A 19,342-nucleotide genomic window follows, 5' to 3' on the forward strand; every position below is an offset into this window, starting at 1 on the left:
CGCGAGAACTGAGACTAGGTCATTCCCCTTGACGAAGATGTGCTGGTAGACATCGAAAATTTGTGAGGTATGTACTGTACCTTTACAAAACAGTCATTGATTGAAGAAAATTGTTATAACTATATGCATACGTGACTGATGAACCTCTTCAACAAGAAGATTATGCTTTTGGTGCTGTGTGTTTGTGTGTCTGTGCATGCGTGCGTGTGTACAGCAGAACTGTGGATGGATTCTCATGATATTCGGTATTACGGATATAAAATTCATGACTGACAATGGGCCCCCTAGTGGCTTTAAATGGTAGTCATCTGGTTATAATATCTCATGCTCTGGACAATGAGATTTTTGAATATGGTAGATAGCTCTGGTTGATAATTGATACAAATTATAAGGTAAAGTAATACCACTTTCCAGGTTCAAAACCACATGTTGGAACATAAATGTGTATGTATCTTTAAGTCTGACGCTTTGTATCATGTACATGTAGGTGACAAATGTGGATCATGAAATTTTCAAAGCTACTTCAATGTCACAGCTACTTACTGTCCATTTGAACAATGAATATTTTGCCCACCATTGTTTGTATTTTCCCAACCCATCACAAAATAGCTGCATAACCCTTTCAGTTTGCAACTGAATCAGGTCACCTGCAGTCTTACCAATAACAGATTTCATGTATCTTGCTTTCTATCAGCACACTTGGGGACTGCAGAAACTAAATTTATATATGGTAGTACATAGACAACAAATGCTCAGGCAGAAGTGAAGATAAAATGTTTTATTACCCAAACACAGGTTATTAAGACCATCTGAAGCCTTGTATTATATACAGACTGTAGCCCAAGAGATTATTCTAGCCCTTAAACCATTGTGGCTAGATGATTACTCAAGATGAGACACTTGGATTCTCCTTTATTTATTTACAGATAAAAGCATATCTACAGAATTAGTTTACTTTCTCTTTATTCCTTCTTTCACCAATGTCTCCTGTATTGAATATTCGACCCTCTAGTCTGAAACTTTTCTTATCTTTGTGTGTTGAGACACAAACTGAACAACGTTAACATGAAAAAAAGAGATGCAACTGTAGCACTCTGATGGAAGAAAACAATGATATAACTTTATATGCATCTCAATACAATAGAATAAGGTCAGTAATTATAAGCATTTGCATTGTTTGACAATCAAAAAGCCACCAAATAAAACAAACAATAATGAGAATAGATAGAAAAGGTGATAATTACAGGTTATGAAATCATGTAAGCAATGGCATATTGACTGATAATACAATCATTTACATGTATGAATCCAATCTTCTTTCAAAGAATCAAGTGCCAATTTTTACAGGTTTATGATATTGATTAGGATCATGGATTCATGGTAATGTTATAACTTTGTGATGTGATACAGTCAAACCTGTCTATAGCGGCCACTCAAGGGACTGGTCAAAATTGGCCACTATAGAGAGGTGGCCACTATAGAGAATATGCTAATGAATTGACCACGAAGCAATAAGTTACACATGGTTCTAGTACCTACTGTATTCACATAATACAGTACTGTACATGTACTGCAATGATTTTTACACTATATGTATTAAGAAAACAAAAGCTATAAAAAGTTTTAAATGTTCTACAGTTGATATTGTCTGAAGAGACCGGTATCGTCATATTTCTTTGATCTTTCGTCTTGTATCCTTTGATTCTTCGCCGTCCGTGTGTTCCCGCTCGCGTTCACACGTCAGATTCGCCCATTATGCTACTGTGGTACTCACACGAAAAGTCTCGTCATTTTAGACTTATCTTTTAATAAATGTAAGAATAAAATCCACCATAGTCTGACGTTCATATCATTTTGTCTTTGTAACAATTTATTTAGAAAGTTTTTGTGATGTAAATTAACCTAAGCGATAGTGTATTAGAACGTAACTTTAACACAATTTACCTTCGTAAAATTGGTGTCGTCTATTGACCTTATATGACCTCGTTTGTCAGCGGGTATGGGTAGCGCCAGTTTACGAAGTTTTGTTTTGAAAATAAGTCAAAGAGCTAGTTTTAAATCCGGCGTAGGGTGACGATACGGCCGCTGTATATGGCCGAACGCGTGCCGAAACATAGATCAGCGGTCCGCGTGGCCGTAATCGGCAGTGTTTTTGTACCTGCGGGACAGGGAATCGTGTGGGCGTGGCCGCGTTGGACAGGTGGCCGCTAAGCCTATTTCTTAATCATTAGGAATCCCAGGGACCGACAAAAAGTGGCCACTATGGGCAGGTGGCCGGTATGCAAAGGTGGCCGCTAATACAGGTTTGACTGTACATGTAGATATTGACTGAGTGTCTCAAGTAGATAAGCAGCGCATTGCCACTATAACTAAGACAGATCCAATCATTCTTTTTTCTGCCTGTACAAAAGTTAACAAAAACTCTGAGCTTCTTTTCTCTACAGTCCTACCCAGTTAATCACTAGACATCACCATCATGAGTTCTCCCAGTGTGTGTTGATCCACACTAAGACATGACAACAGCCAACATCCATCCGTGTATCCTGCAGAAATCTGCTGGGAGACATCCTTGTCTTTGGTCTACCAGGACCTTGAACTTCAACATCACCACCAACACTCTCCATCTCTGTTTCCTCGTAAAAATTCTGGTTAAATGTTCTTATTTTGTTCTTTCCTGGTGTGAGGGAATCTCTGTCTGGGACCAGGTCGTGGTTGAACATACCGACCAGTCGGTAGTTCTGGTTGTGCAGCTGGTTGAGGAGGCTGTACCAGTACCGCACCACCTGTGGGGGATCTCCCATCACCTGGGGGAGGGAAACGGCAAAACAAACAACTCTCAGTACCAAACATTACACAATCATCGTATTATACAGATCTATACTGTCTTCGAAAATCTTTAATGTTTTAGTCAAAAGTCAAATCAACTTATACATTGTATTTGTTGCCTGATGAAAGGGCACATTATGTAAAGGCCAAAAGAGAAACAAAAGCCTGATAATGTTGTCAAATGGTCAACATGTCAAAATCATTGCCATTTTGTAAACTTGACAATTTGTTGCCGTGCATTTGCGCCCCCTACCTGAAAGCCACTCCAGTGCAGATGCACCTCCACCAGTATCTGATGGATTCGGGACATGGCACCTTCCAGTAACATGTCCTCCAGGACTTTCCACTCCAGACCTTCCAAGTCCATCCGTACAACGTCAACCTGCAGATAAACGAATGAATTAATAGTAAGGTTTCTGGGTGTAGTGTTACTATCTTCATGCAACGCAGTTGTCCAATGCACCAGATCCTAGTAGTGTGTGGAATGATGACCGGAAGGCCTAACGTGAGGAAGCCGCTAGAAAAACTTTGGCAGCCCCTCCAAAAACACAATGACTTCCTTCTCGTTTCAGCTCAATCAAAATCACCCAGTCTTATTAACGTTATGTCTATTATGTGAAATATCTGGCTCCGTGAAATTCCAAACGTACCGTGCTGTGTCCCAAATCCCGCATGAGTGAGGTGAACCTGCGGGTGTGCCAGCGGCCCCCCTCCCCCTCGTGATGTGAGTCCCGCCAGTCCAGCGCAGCGCGATGGACCCACAGCTCATCTCCAATCTGTACAGACAGATCAACAGGAAACTTAAGAAAACAATCCAGAAACCAATAGAAGAAAAGTCACATTGTGTGAGTCAATGGAACACTACCACATTATGGTAGTTTGTCTACCACATCTTCTCATTTCGGTCAAACGCTATGTACTTAATCTTCATCTCCCTAATCTTGATTCACGAAGAATTCAAATTCAACACCATACAACTGATGTGGGGCAGTAGACGCCGGTCGCCTTACATAATGATTGTATAGATCAGTATTCAGCAGCTGAAGGTACTAAGTACCATCCGGGTTGCTGTGCCGTACCTGTTGATGTTCTTCTCCCTGAAGGTCCGGGTCGAACACGTGCACCTCACAGCCGGTGTGCGCTACCGCCAGGGCGAAGGGATCCTTCCTCTCCAGACTGGGACAAAGGAACAGTATTAATCTGTACACTGTATAAAAGCCTGTTTCACTCACTTTACTTGTTGTCACCTTCAATGTTTTTGTTGTCAGTACCGTTGAATTGCAGACAGCATTGTCTTGGTTTTATGTAGAATTTTTACAAGAGAACAATCGCCACGGTACTATTAATAGCGGAACCACGTAGATAAAGGTCCAGGTAGTAAGATACGTCCAAAAGCAGTTACTCGAGTAACTGAATCATATCCAATTGCTTGAACAAAATAATATCCAGTCGCTTGAGCAAAATCTTCAGTTACTTGAGCAAAATCATTTCCGGTTGCTTGAGTAACTGTTGACGTTGGTTCCAAATTCCAATCCATTCCGTGCCAAAGATTGAAGGAAGGACCAATCAAAACTGAAATTTGGTTGCCTACCTGAAGGAATAGACCACACATTCCTCCGCTTGTGGATTCCCTAGGGCTCCTCCATGGCTCTCATAACACAGTCGCCATGGTGACACCTCGTTCTGGTTTCTGTTGAAGGGCGGCATTGGCCTCAGGTCTTCGCACGGGATCTGGACAAAAACAAAAAATAAACTTTTGATTCATAATTTTACACTCATGAAATAAAGTTGGGTTAACGTTACACTAAGACATTCTACCCCATGTGCTTAATCTGAAGGATACTATCGTCCTGTCGTCCATCTCTGTTAGGATTTTCAGGCACAAGATGAAATGATTTGTGGCTTCAGGCACGAAGTGTATATTTTGCCTTGTCGTGGTGTACCAAAAATAACATCTCAGTGTAGTTTTAAACGTCTATCAGACATGTACCTGTCAATCTATGACGAGTCAATACAGGGTAGAAAGATGCAAAAGATCGAAGATCACAGTTTCCGTGTAAATAGAACCACATGATTATCATCACGAAATGATACCTGTTTTGTCTATGATTCGTAGACAGACAGCTATGTTTGCGTTTGTATGCCGTCTTTATCACATTTGCTATCATGGTGAGCTAATGATTGATACCATGTTTGCTATCCTCTTCGTCGGCTTGTCAATCATCACCGCGGTGAATGCTGGGAACATCAGAAGATGTATGACCCGCTGGGTTAAAAATGTCAGACCTGCGGGGTTATGAATGACTTTGACCTAGCAAAGATGTCACTTAATTTGTTATCGATACCGGAAGATAACGATAACAATGTTTGTTTCCGTGCCAGACGATGGACGACTGAGGTCCCAAATGTCAGACAGATAAGAACCCACGGATTTGACCCTGTCAAGGGCCTCTTATATTCTTATCGGGAATGACAACATTGGGATATCATTTCTGTGTCAAATCGTAAATTATAAGATAGGGCGGTAAACTATTACTTGTCTGCTGTGAATTCTTCCTAAGTTTCAACCTTGTCTTGTCAATGGAATACTGATGACAGCACGCATTTGTGATGCATATTTATGTGGATTTGAGGTCAGACGTTGCCCTTTTCTCTATCGAAGATCTTTTCGGAACTTCTACAGACATGTAGAGCCTTCTCTAACACACCTGTTGATCTATCCTTCAACCCTTCGTAAATTTGCAACAGGCCTTTAAAGTCGTATTCGAATTAACTTCAAACGTTAATTGTCATATGTGAATGAGCTATCTATGGTGTGCATTTGAGTGTGAAATGTCTTCCACATCTTTCCACCATTCACAAAAATGTTTCCACCACTGCGAACATTGTGGGGTTTTGCACGTCCTTTGAAGACATACTGACCTGGTGGGAAAGCAAACCGACAGGAGTAAACTGTTTAGACCTCACCTTACAAACGACACGTGCTTCTGTCGTGTCAGGTTTGGGGTCATTATGATAGATAAACCTGAGTAAATAAATACAAAGTAAGATATAGTTAAGAAAGTAGATTTAAAAACTGCTTCACAAAATCCTGATTATTTACACTTACCAATATATAGCTTGTATGAGTTTGATCCTTTCGTATTTTCAGCGCATTTAGAATTGCTTCCCATGTGAGCGTTTACGTGTCTATAAAAACACCTTGATCACACTGATCTTTGTTTGTCCAAAGTCCATCCGGTTCAAGCCGACCTTTCCCTTGCATTCTTATCTATAAACGATGTAAGTATACACGAACGTTTTGATAAACCTACAGAGATGTGGTAGTGTGTTTAGTTAGGTGGATCTGTGCAAACAAATGTGCCGTACATCCCATGTGTGGGGCTGGTGATGATATGGGGCAGTACCAACATCTGGGGCACAGGTATATATACAGTCAAACCTGCCCAAGACGACCACCCGGGGGACCGGGGGAAAACGGTCGATTTGGACAGGTGGTCGCTGAGAAGAGTATCGACTCAAAACATGCCAGATGCATAGTATAAATGGTTTCAGTTGTGTTTAATGGCAAATAGCAAGCAAACGCACGCAAAGAAGTAAGTAAGCGAGATCTTTAATGTCAAACCCAACACACACACGCACACAAAAACGTAAGTAATAATCATCAGTAAGCCTGGTGAATTTTAATACAGTATACGTAAATGAACAGAAATTGGATCAGGACGTTCCTACCTGCGCTAGAGAAACTCTACTCAAGGACGTTACATCATGTAACGTCCTTGCTCTACTCAAGTCAAGGAGGTTAAAAAGACAGTCTACTCGATCTACTCTAGTTTAAAAAAAGACATAACGTTACTATCTATAAATCAGATGTCTACCATACAATAAAGTACGTGCTGTACATATTGCATTTCTGAGTCTATGATCGTTAGATGGACCAGTGATAGACGTATTTAGTTGGCAATACAATTTCTCCCTGGAGTGCAGCAAGTCGTCAACGTTATTCATAACAAGAAGAGAACTGCTCACTATTTGTACACTAACGTTTTAGACATTAACGGACCTTTGATGCTGTCAGTTACCATACAACCCTTTATGCGTCGCCGTGTTCTTGATCGCCGTATCTGTTCGTCCCATTCCCTGAAATATCTACGGTGTACCTTTCGAATTCGATGCCTGCGGAGATGCCCGGTGCGTCCCGATAGTGTACTTACATACGGGTGAATGTACAGTGCAGTTGGACCATTGGTTGGACAAAAGCACCCACACAGATCTTTCTTAAAAAGGAATGAACTACACAGATCTTTCTTAAAAAGGAATGAGGCCTAGACTATATACGTTTCAGCATTCGTTCACTTTATAATGATAAAGATTTAAAAAAACTTCTGTAATAACTAAACTCGGATTTTCTTACTACGAAATTTCTTCCCATATTACAGTAGACTGCCCCATTCACCCACCCATTGACCGCCGCCATCTTTATTTTCAGTTTATACTCAGTCTAAACATCGTAATAGCAGTCAAAATCCTACGCAAACTGGCCGCCTGATTTCGGCACAAAATCGCGATAGTTATCATCAAAAATCGTTGAAAACCAGTCGTTATGGGTCCCAATTTGGGCCGGTCGCGGTCGCGTTGGCCAGGTGGTCGTTGAGAAAAGGTCGCTTAATGCTTACGTCAATGGGAAAAAAAATCGGGACCGAGAAAAAGCGGTCGAAATGGCCAGGTGGTTGCTGAGAAGAGGTGGTCGCTCGGGCAGGTTTGACTGTACATCATTATTTACTGAGTTCTTATGTAAACATGTATCTGGGTCTGACTCAACAAAAATCAAACCTTCAGTAAACATGAGGTGGTAAAGGTTTCATGTGACATGAGTTGGTAAAGCTGAAATCCCGTAAAAAATCGTGGCTTCTGGTGGTCCTATGGTAGCTCTGCTATTTGACCTCAATAAATGGTTTCCTACTTGGAATTTTGGTTCAGGTTATACTCTTTCGTTACTTGTCATACATGTTGTCGAGCTTTGCTCCATTCACCACTGTCTTTGGATTCCTTCCCGCAAGATGTCGCATTTATATTCAAAAGCAGTTTCCACTTTCCAACAGAGAATCAGAAATTAAGTCAGTGAAGCGGTCGGAATGAATGTTTGTTAAGTTTTCGTTCGACAGTTCCAGCCGGACAATCGTAATGCATAGAGACTATTCATTCATAGTTGTGTGAAAAAATCAATTAAGTGTCACGTTATAATATTCATTTGTCACGTGTCAATATCTAATGAACTTGTAGAATGTAGTGCTGTCAGGTAAGGAGCTTTTATGAATTAGCCATATAAGTGAGTTTGTTATGTACAAAATCAATGTTAGTCTAAACTGTAGGGTAAATGTCACAGCACGGTTGACATAATTCCGACCGCAAAGCCAAGACGGAATGTTTAAACATTTGCTGGAGTCTAATTTAGGACGTTATTTCCAGCCGCTGGCCGTATTAATTGATCTTGGTGACCCGGCGTGACCTTGTTGACCTGAGCCACTTGACCTTCCCATGCTCGCCCCATGAGTAACAGCTGTGTTAGCATGTAGACATAGACCACCCCAGGGGATTCACTGTCCGTATTCCATGGCATAAAGTTTATTTGATACACGAATCATGATTGTGTAGATTCACATCAAGTGTTAGGGCACGGAAAGAAAGAAAGAATGAGAGAGACAGAAAAAGAGGGGGCAATTGCAAGAAAGAAGATCAGGACAGAGTCCCTCGTTTAGGTTGATGCAGGTCAACATTTTCGTACGAACTGAAAAACATCTCTACGCAAGGAGGTTACGGGCTATACAGGGTCTCCTAGTCCTATACCTCTACGTTTTACATATAGCTTAGATGCCAACCTTGAATTAGGTAGCTTCCCGACAATGACAGTTGGAGGCGAATTTAGGCTATGGAGCGGACAGCCTGACTACCCTATAGGCCTAACCGTAAACGTTGCTACGGTAGCCTTCGCATTCCTACTGACCTTGAAAGCCTGCCACCTACTTTCCCCCTCTAATATCCCCAGGGGATTGGAGCCATGGACGTCCTTACAGCGGATTAACCGTAATTGAACTGAGCCGTAACTGTGGACACCAGGAACGCCGTCCAAGAAAGCTGTAATCAGTTTAGTTTAGAGGAACATTCCTAGAGATCGCCCTGGTTATCCTGTAAATAACAGACTTTCACATATTTGTGGGTCCACTGGAACTATGACTTGACTGGGCAAAGTCGTCTGAGGAAACGGGAGGGGGCAGAGAATGTTAGAAATCAGTATATCTTGGCTCAAAGCACGTTCATGCGATGAATTATTGTACTCTAAATATACTTTGATATCAAATAACTGTTTTCTTGGCAACCGCTTGTAGAGGACAAAATGCACGGGAAGGTCGTAAAACTGTCAGGTGTTTTTCTGTCATCATCGCCTAATCAAAGATTGACATGGAAATTGGAATACAAGACCTTTCCTGGGGGAGTCTTCTTCTGATCGTCTTCTGACCACCTAAGTCTTGTGATCAATAGACGTCTAGGTCGCTACCTTCTGTTTCTTCCCACGAAAGTAGTAACTAGCCTTGATAAAGGATTCCTTTGACTTTGACCTTGGCCAACCTCGTGGGATGTTGATGGGGTTATCTAGACAAATTCCACTTAGGAAACACGAGTCAAGCCGTTGGAAACCGTCCCGACATGGCGGTGGTGTGACGACAGGGACAGTCTGTCATCACGCTTGGTCCGTGTGTTGTGTAACCGCGTAATCATGTCTAATGACTCTGCCGCGCTGGAATTCCTGAAGATCACACCAAGGACGGCGACAAGATGGAATGCCAACTCTTCGTGCCTAGAAACTGCCGTAACGAAACGGTGAATCTTTTTAAGTCTCCGTGGAGTCTTTAGGGGATTTAAGAGATGGGGATTATACTTTAAGATGGTGAAGGAGGAATGACAGAAGCGATGGAAAAGACTGTCTGTTGTACATCTGATTGCTTCAAAGTTCAATTTGAAGAAGAAAAAAAATAAATTGATGGATGGATGGATAGATGGACGGATGGATGGATGGATGGATGAATTTATTATTGATAGAAAAAAGAAAGAAAAAGAAAATGAAAGTGAAGAAGTGGTATAGGAACGAAAAAGAAAGTAAACAGTTGTCCAAAAAAGAAATAAGAAAGTTTTCCTGAAAACTTTCAATTGTTTTCACTGTTTGACTCACAAGGAAAATCAGAACGTTGCTCCTGAACAGACAGGTGACAGTGTTCCAGGTCCACTGTTTCCAGGTATGTCCTGTTATTCCTCTCTAACCTTCAGATGGGCGATGTTATCGCGTAACAGTGCCTTATTGTCCCGGACAGAGGTGTGTTTTGTCTCGGGATGTTTCACTGGAAGCCAGATAGTCTGACGGAAGCCAGAAGAGCGTCAACCGTGAACGGGACTGGACCCCGCTCAGTACAGCATGTCATTGTCTGTTGGTGTTTGTTGTAAGCTATATACACAAGCAGGAGATAGCTTTTCCAATAACAGTATAGAACTGCAGTCTAGCTTTCTGAAGATGATACGGGCTTTTGAGAAACATCTTAGCCGTAGCGCGCAGTGTCGAAGAGCACTATATGAACGAGTCTACTTTATCCAAACAGGTGAAGTCATCGTTCCGCGGATGTTGTTATTCGCGCATCTCTTGAAGCATGCAAAGTGTACAGCAACATCAACGTTGTGGTCGTACAAATACTATGTTACGTATTGATTCTCAGCGGTATTAGCTTACACCATAAGTACCCCTTTGTTTAACTGTCCCCATTCAATGCCGATCTGCCAATCGGATTTTCCACCACACGAGGAAAGAGTTGTTTATGGGGAGGGTCGACCTTGAGTAACCTTGTGGTCAGTGGTCAGCAGTTGCCATATGTCACCACGGGGAACATGACAATCTTCCCGGCGGGAGGGAGGCAAATTTTTTTACCAGCCAGACGAAACGTTACTTGTTGCTGGTGGGCTGGGTGGTGCAGCTCAGTGGCAAAGTTTCAACGAGTTAGCGTAGCACATAGAGTCAAATTTGTCGAGTTCTGTCATGCTTTTTGTTAATGTTATGCATTAAAGTCGAAAAAGGAGTGCTGCCCCCTCCCCCTTTGCTCCCAAGAAGTTGATACAAGTCATACAAATGCACAACTCTATCAGTCTGTGGTTTTCATCAACTCTATTGCCTGGGGCGGTGGGCGTTCTTAAGTGTGGCTTAATTTACGAACGATTCAAAGCTATTTCAGTTTAGGAATCCAATCATGCTAAGTACTTCCCGTGTGCTGTTCGGAGGAAACAAAGCGGGAAATAATGGTGTGTTTTGTCGTCTGGCCTGAGTGGAGATATCCGGACTGTCTGTGCTGGTCCCAACTTTCCGAGCAACACTTACGGGAAAGAGTTGTCAAAAGAATGTTTCTAAATCTAAGTGAGTGGCGTGACTACTGACTAATGTATTTCGCAAGTCCAGAGGACGCTGAGGTGTCATTTAAGGGCAAAATGACCTTTTTTGAACCAAGGACATTTGAGCTAAGTGCGAGAATTGTCGTCTGTCCTACCCACATGGATAATAGGTTGTTGATGACCGTACATCTGACAGGTAGATTCTCATCTTCAAGCAGATTTGTCGTGCGATTTGCGCCCGTATAAAAACGCAAAACTTAAATTCAAACCGATGTTTTAAAAGTGCCACTCCAAGGCGTTGGATGCAAAATTAAAATTCTAGTCGACAAGGCACCAGTTTCAACCAACAGACGTCTGAGAGTGCCTACACCTGTCAGTGTGGAAACCATTAGTTCTCGTCACCGCCATGACAGGGCTAAAGAGAAGTCTGGTCAATATTAACGTTCATAAGCTAAAATAACCAAGGTCAAGAAAGCCCAGGGGCGGACAGCTTGCACCGATCTTCGCCAGGTTAAAAGTGACATGTCCTGTTATTAAGGTACACAGTAACAGATATATAGCGACTGGGACTTTGCCGTCGAGGTCTGGGTTTGATTCGTATTCCCTTCCCTAGGCCGATTAGATTTAAACTGTGGTAATAGGAAGGATGAGCAACTTAATCCAAGGAGATGCACTACTAGGGTGTGGTTCTACAGTGAAGCGGGAGGAATCACCTTGAATGTGATCTCAACCGGCCTAGTTAGTAATTATCCGCTCATGGTCGATTCTCAACAACTACCGGGCATATCTCAAGGCCAGAACGGTGCAGTAAACAGTCTGTTGAATCTATTTTTCTTTTGCGTTTTTATTTGTTGTGGGTATACTAGTAGTTGGTACTGCCGGTCATTGTACATATATTGAACACTTGTTTATTTTCCCTTTATCGTTATATTTTCTAGTACTCTTATCAAGACTTATGGCGTTTTCGTAAAAAATCTTCGAAGTAAAGTCTGTAGAGACAGGTGTTTTTTCTCCAAAGTCTACCGCAGCTTCTAATTAACAAGTTTCATTCCTATCCCATACACGTTCATGACTGCACGTCACACTAGACAGAATCATCAGACATAGTTTCGCCGTAAAAGAATGTGTTTAATTGTTGCTCTAAGGCCTTGCCCGCCAGCTGGCCTCTCTGTTGTGTCGTTTGAGCTTTCCGTTGACGGGAACAACATGACTTTTGACTGGAACAACATACATCTTGTCGTTGATGTTGCTATCATCGTTTTCTAACGTGCCAAAGCCGAAGTTAAAACTACAGCCCTGCTTACATCTGTGCAGGATGTCACAAAGGTTGTGACTGGACAGTTCATGCACAACAGACATCACTTTATTGGTTAAAAGGACGGTCCCCTGACAGACCATACTGCCAATCATAGAAAAGAACGTGTCAACGGGTTTTGATTACGTGTTTTCTGGATACTTTACGAATAGCATTTCTTACGTATGATGTAATACAGCCCAGCCACTTTGTGCTCTTGAGTTCCTAAAGCGTGTTCCGTGTAAGATTTCTGTGTCTGGATAGCCTTGACAGAGTTGGCTCCAGTCCGGGGCGACAGTAAGGCTGATAACCTCCTTGCCGACGAAGATTCCGGGCGAAATTAAAACCATGGCTTTGGCGACAGTGTTCCCGGCTCCATGTGACATTTCGTGCCGTTATTTTGGCGTGTCGCTGTCTGTCTCAAGTCTGGGAAGGATTTTAGTCTCCTTAACTGTAATCAGGCCGTGGGAAGTGCTTGACTTTTCGCGGTTGCCCAAAATGTCACCATTCAACCATACTGACAATAAAGTCCGCTTTAACCGGTAGTGATTACTACTAGATGACTGCCAAATGCCAAAAAAGAAGCCCACATAACAAGGTTACAGCGCACGTCATTCAAAGCACTTATTTGCGGTTTCTTATCACCTGCTCGATACATCTTACCTAAAACACTACTTTACCTAAAACAAATCTGGGCAGTTAGACCAGTTGAAGCTAGCCTTATCTCCAAGCAGATATTGTAAAATTTCCCTGGCCAAGGCAAAGCGCAAAGATTTTTCTACCTATATCTGCTTGGAGATTAGAGCAATGCCGATCGGAGACCTGGCGTATTTGACCGGCTTACCTTGTTGCTCTCCATGACAGGGTTGCTCTTCTCATTTCAGGAAGGATCAACTGAGTGTGTAGTTTATTTGTATAACATGACAAAAGGTCCTGCACCCCAGTGTAGGCGTGCTCGTCAAATAAGCAAGGGGATTATATTATACTTATTGGAAGGGTTGGATGTGAACGTAATTCAAACTTGAATTTACAGGGGCCTGGGATCCTTGATTGACACAAAACAGTTGGGGAGTTCACGGCTGAAATACGACGGTGTCGTTGGAAAGTGCAAATCATATCTAGATCAGCAAATGATTTAGATAAAGATCTAGATCTAGATACAGTATACATGTAGTTAAGATCAAGGCACAGGCTTTTGTAATAGGTATGAAAAATCGGCATTGAAGTTTTTAAAAGCTGCAAGGTCACATTTTGTGTGAGAGATCTTAATTTCTCACAAAATGTGGCAGATTGTCATCACTTGGGAGGTCTTTTCGTCGCAAGCCTGAAGTACAAAGGGGTTCTTGGTTCCATCGGAAGATCTACCACCAAACGCTGATTAAAATTTACGCCATTCAACCCGTCCGTGACGAATGGTAACGCCCGTGGACGTGACCTTCAGAGAATAACTCTTTGGCACTTTCTGCCGCCTCCAGATGTCACAATCAGCGGGGAAGTTCGAAAGGTGCCGGAGGTCAAGAGCCACACGAGCGGTAGTGTCACACAACCGCGAAAACCCATCTGAAATCACTTGGTGGTCCTGTTAACTGGTCACAAACTTCACCCCAAAGTTTCCGTTACGTTCACGTTCCACCGTTGCTAAGCGACAACACACTGCTCAGACGACCGTTCGTCGTTTGAAATGTTAAAAACATCCAGACTGCTGATTTTCATGCGCATTCGATAGACTTCGCAGCGGCCTTTAAAGTGTAAGTTTACTCAAGGTCAATATTGTCGCAAGGAAAATTTGTGGCTTTGACCTGACACTGAAAACGATCCCACAAGACGGATGTTTTACAGGTGCACCCGGATAACGTGCCTGTTATCACTTTGTACTTGTGTATTTTGCCTAAGCCTCTTCAAGAATAGAGTCGCATATATGACGCCTTTGATAGTCGTTCACAGACATTCATATCATTATAATACTGTATACTAGTAGTCTGGCTGACACTGTAACACGACAACTATTTCCTCAGGACGATTTTCGAGTCAGGGCGCCAGCACCTCGAGAGGGCGGTTTACATAACAGCTACACGGCACATTTCTCCTTCTGGTATCACTGGGTCCTGCCATGGTCAAGGTCGCCTGCCCATGTCCTTAGAAGGCTTGTGTGGTACTCTTGCAACGTTGCCAGTTCTGACCCGATGAGGTGGGCTCACACCACTGTCTCTTTACCACGCTACAGAGACAGCGGTTTCTGAAGAAATCTGGACCATGGTGGCCTCTCTGAGGTCTACATTGAATATTCAGAGATTTGCTCTTAGTATAGAGGTGGCTGGATCCTGTGGTATACATGTAGGCTAACGTCACATGTCCAAACCGGGGCCCGGCTAGACTGTTTATGGAAACGAATAATAGAAATGTATCCGTAAGAATATGTTACACATATGATGCCTACTACTATTCTCTTTACGTATTGTGTAGTTTCATACTTGTCGTTCTCGAAAGCTACCCGGCCGGGCCCCGGTTTGGAAATGTGACGTAGGCCTATGGCAGGATCCGCATATTAGTGTGGGTCACACAAAACGTACCTGTGGAGAAGAGATGAAGTTGAAGAACCTGTCCACCTCGGCCCGCAGTGACCTGTCCTGGTCTGCCCACGGCTGGAGAGGGATCTCCTCCACAGAACTCTGTACAAACGGGATATGTACGACCAGGGTTAGGAACTGATAGTCAAGGGTTAACGTTGTGTATCATTGTGTCATCAACACTATAGCGAGACGTTTAACTGATGTTTTTTTCCTGTACTTTCATACAGCACTCCACAATTTTACCTTGGGCTGGCTGTAATGTGAGTAATGAACGATAACTTCGACGGTACTGCCCTGAGTATATGGCATACAAAATTGAAAAAAAAGCAACAAAAGGAACAAGAAACTGGTAGATAAACAAGAAAGTGGTAAGGCAATCGTAACAAGAAACAGAAGATCTCATCTTATCTATTTTTCTCGTTTTATTCATTATTGTGAATTTCTAGCTAATAGTAATTCTGTCTGTATGGGACCAGGGCCGAGCCTATTTCGCCTCAAATCTACTATATTCAAAGAATTCTGCACACCAGGACAAAGAAACAAACACACAGACGGGAAACAATATCTCCGTTTTCATATGAGAAAAATAAGTCTTCCTCATCTCACAAAAGCTTAGCGTCAGACGGTCACAAGCACAGGCACACCAAATGCGGCGTCATGCAGTCATTTCCTAACATCTCCTGATCTCTCCTGTTCACATCTTGTCCACAGTTCCTCTCGGCTCTGTCTGACAGGCCACAGATGACCTGTGAACAGGTTTATTAACCCTCCCCCAGACACAGACCCTCCGCACGGTCTGTTTGTAAAGCCCGGCGATCCTTGTGATTTCTGCGGGAAACTGTCCGTAGAGAGACGGTCGTCTCCACAACACTAACGGCTGCTTCTCATCAAAGACTAGAAAAGTATTACTTCTAAGTAAAACATGTGGCAACTTGACTTGAAAAGTCAATTGCAGCTTTTGCAGGGGAACTGGAACAAGAAGGGCACTTAGATCAAGTCTTGCGATAGAGACATTCTCTTAGTGGTCTTGCATAACGTATTGAAGCATTGACTTTGAGGCGTTCCTTCGTTTCTTCAAAACTTCTTGTGACCGGTCGATTTCTTTGCTTCTACTTCTACTGACTTCTACTTCTACTTGAATTCTACTTCTACTTCTGCTTTTACTTCTTCTACGTCTACTTCTACTTCTACTTTGCTTCTACTTCTTCTTGTACTCTTTCTACATCTACTTCTTTGCCTCTACTTCTACTTCTTCTTCTACTTCTTCATGTTGAGGACAAAGTGCCTCACGCTTTCGTCTTGCATGCATGCGGCACCAAACAAGACGATGATCACAGGTGCATCTCTTTGCACATTACGTTACGTTACGTTTACCACCGCTTCCAATGTGAGCGGACAGGCCTTGGAGTCCGGCCCTACCAGACACAACACAACACAATGTAGCGTAAAATCACTGCTGTTTTCACAACACATCACAAACGCGATCACACGTTTACCCACCATCCAGTCTCCTTTCTCTCCAACACAAACAGGAACACCGCAACGATAATAAACATGTCTTACTTTACTCCCTGTCCTTGAATCTTAGAACTTTACATACAACATGTGACGACAGGCTAGCATTGAGTTGCTCATGTTTGAACTCTTCTGGGAATGTTGACGGTTAGTTTAAGGTATTGTACAATTTTCTACTTTGTCCACAGCAAGCGGCCACTTCACAAACGGACACAAGTGGTGCAAACAGTTCTAATCCTGAACAACTTCATTTGTTTTGTCAAGTCAACTTGTACTGAACGGGACAAGCGGTGATGTCACAACATGAGCATTGGTGTGCTGACGTGGTCTTTCCTTTGATGGTCTGACCTGACTGTTCTGGACCATAGTACTACCTGTGCTTACTTGGGAATCGTACGATAGGGCCCAGTCACAATTGAGGGTATTCGTGGACATTTGGGGATAGTTGTGGATATGTCGTACACAACCAATTCAGCACTAAACTCTAAAGTATCTTGAGACGTAAAAGTTGCCCGGCGGTACGCCAATGTCAATTGCAGGACCTTTCATAATCTCTCATAGCTTCGCTGAAGACTATACGAAAAAAATCGTACGACAAATGTGACCATGACTTGATTTTCTCTTGCTACACATTATCGCATGCTTTTTTGTCGTATCAGAAGTAATAGTAGTAGTTCTGCTGCTGCAGTGGACACTCTGGACACTCTGCAGCTGTAATCAGTCTTTCTTTGTCGTATTCGTTGCTTTAAAATTGCCAGGAAGTAGGGTGCTACTTTTGTAAACATTCAGTATATCATATCATTCCAGCTACAACTGCAAAGGAAGCAATATGTCCATCAATAAGTCTAAGTTACCGAACCCAGGTGCCAGGTGGTACTCAGCCCCCTCAGTGGCCTACTGATCCAGCTTATCCAAAGCCCACCGCTTATGAGGCGTAGCTAGTGCTAAACAACTGAAGTAGTGAAAGGCGAACTTGGTTTAATCTGGATTAAGCCTTGACCATTCCGACCACCCAGGGTGAAGTTATGAAAATATTTGAGAGCATCTGTAGCACGATTGTGTTTCATCTTCGGTAAGGGCGCGAGGGCGAACAGACGGGTCACTTAGCACATATATCAACGGCAGGGCGTTAGAAGTTGCGCTAAGGCTGTCTGGTGGCACGTATTGTTCATTGTTCCTAATTGGCTCGGGATTGACCTTGACTTAAGTGGCTTCATGATAAATTGATTCTGCACTACAGTTCGATTACAGACATACCTTTGAAGGGTAAGCAGCTGAGAGTGGGCCATTTTTAGGAAAGACAGGGGTGTTAGCATAAGGATCAAGTGACGTAAGAGCGGTAAAGATGAGAGCCCGCTCTGGAGGGCCTGTTTACGAGGCTATGCAAGAGTGAGTATGTGACAAATTATTACAAACGAGCCAGCTGTGTTATCAACTGGACATGGCATAGAGGAATGTCTAGGATATTTCTGGAAAAACGGAAGGACAGGAAAAGTACAATGGACTGAGGAAGTCATGCAGACGTCCGTGGGCTATGTTACTGGAGGCACAGTCTACTGTTCAACACGACAATAACGTAACTAACAGTGACACTGACTATGTACAGGTTCCTTCAGTATTCACAATGAAGGGATATATATTGATGGGAAAACAGATAAGTGAGGGTTCTCTTGTCGTCTGTTAGGGGGGCTAAAGAAACATATGCGAAGACAAAAAAGATAAAAGATATTGATGTTTCTTTGAAATGACATGAAATGGTGGGAACTATCACACAGGATACCAGTATCAGTCGATGCACTGTCATCTTCGGAAAACAAGGTACAAGGTCACGGTACACAAACGCCTTGAAAAAGAACACCAACAGAGCAGCAACCCTATGAAGGCATCGATGCCTTGGTAACACTGCAGTCAACAGCTTCGTTGTAGCCTGAGTACCATCCTCCGTAGTGACCGCTGGCTCACTACTTTCGCTTGCTAACCACGGAGTCTGAACCTGCGCGTATCCCTGACGGTTGGAAATCATCTCACGATCACGTAATGAGAGAATTCAAGCTAGTTAGCAAGCGAAAAGTAGTGAGCCAGCGGTATACGGAGGATGGTACTCAGGCTAGCTAGCTTCGTTGACGAAGTGGTATAAAATAATTTGTGCGTCGGTATGATGATGACACACAGATGTCTCTACAGGGTCTGACCGGGCAGGATTTCAAATGGAGTTCTTCGGAGGTGAAACCAGGTTGGCGACCCGATATTCCTATAGGACCTGCCACAGCCAATGACCACTACTTCAAAAAATGCGCGCAAAAATTCGCCCAAGTTTGTTAGCACCCGTTGATTGAGACTTCCTCGCTTGGGGAGCTCGGGAAAAGAACTCGAGGGTCTCTTAACTTTATAGTCAGTTAGGTTTCACTAAAAAGCTTTTAAAGCTTCATTTGTTGTCGTACACAAGGGAAAACAAACAACTCGGGCGGAAAGTGCATCTCGTATCCGCTATGGTGAAAGCGGTGATCAAGGTCATTTGTACACCTGTCGTCGCATCTCATTCATGTTCAAGGTCACAGTCGTCAAACATTCCACAAAGAACACCGGTATTGATACCCTATAAGATGAATTGATAAAAGCGAGCAGAATGAATTAGCAACCACTAAGATAAGTAGCCTAAGTACCATCCTCCGTAGTGACCGTTGTCTCTTGCAAGCGAAAGTATTGAGGC

At 42.9% G+C, this 19,342-nt stretch overlaps 1 protein-coding gene across 5 annotated transcripts in view; it reads right to left on the minus strand.

The window, feature by feature from the left end:
* Positions 1-2,231: 2,231 nt before the first annotated feature.
* LOC118423154 (methyltransferase-like protein 24) overlaps positions 2,232-19,342 on the minus strand; it is a 36,399-nt gene continuing 19,288 nt past the window's right edge. For all 5 annotated transcript variants that reach the window (XM_035831164.1, XM_035831160.1, XM_035831162.1 and 2 more), the window contains exons 3-8: positions 15,118-15,216; positions 4,418-4,557; positions 3,906-4,002; positions 3,477-3,602; positions 3,080-3,208; positions 2,232-2,804 (exon numbers count right to left, since the gene is read on the minus strand). In XM_035831164.1, coding sequence (XP_035687057.1) covers positions 2,475-2,804; positions 3,080-3,208; positions 3,477-3,602; positions 3,906-4,002; positions 4,418-4,557; positions 15,118-15,216 — 921 coding nt within the window. In that variant the 3' untranslated portion in view covers positions 2,232-2,474. The remainder of the gene's footprint in view (positions 2,805-3,079; positions 3,209-3,476; positions 3,603-3,905; positions 4,003-4,417; positions 4,558-15,117; positions 15,217-19,342) is intronic.

The sequence above is a fragment of the Branchiostoma floridae genome, chromosome 9 (genome assembly GCF_000003815.2).
Source record: "Branchiostoma floridae strain S238N-H82 chromosome 9, Bfl_VNyyK, whole genome shotgun sequence".
Lineage (NCBI taxonomy): Eukaryota > Metazoa > Chordata > Leptocardii > Amphioxiformes > Branchiostomatidae > Branchiostoma > Branchiostoma floridae.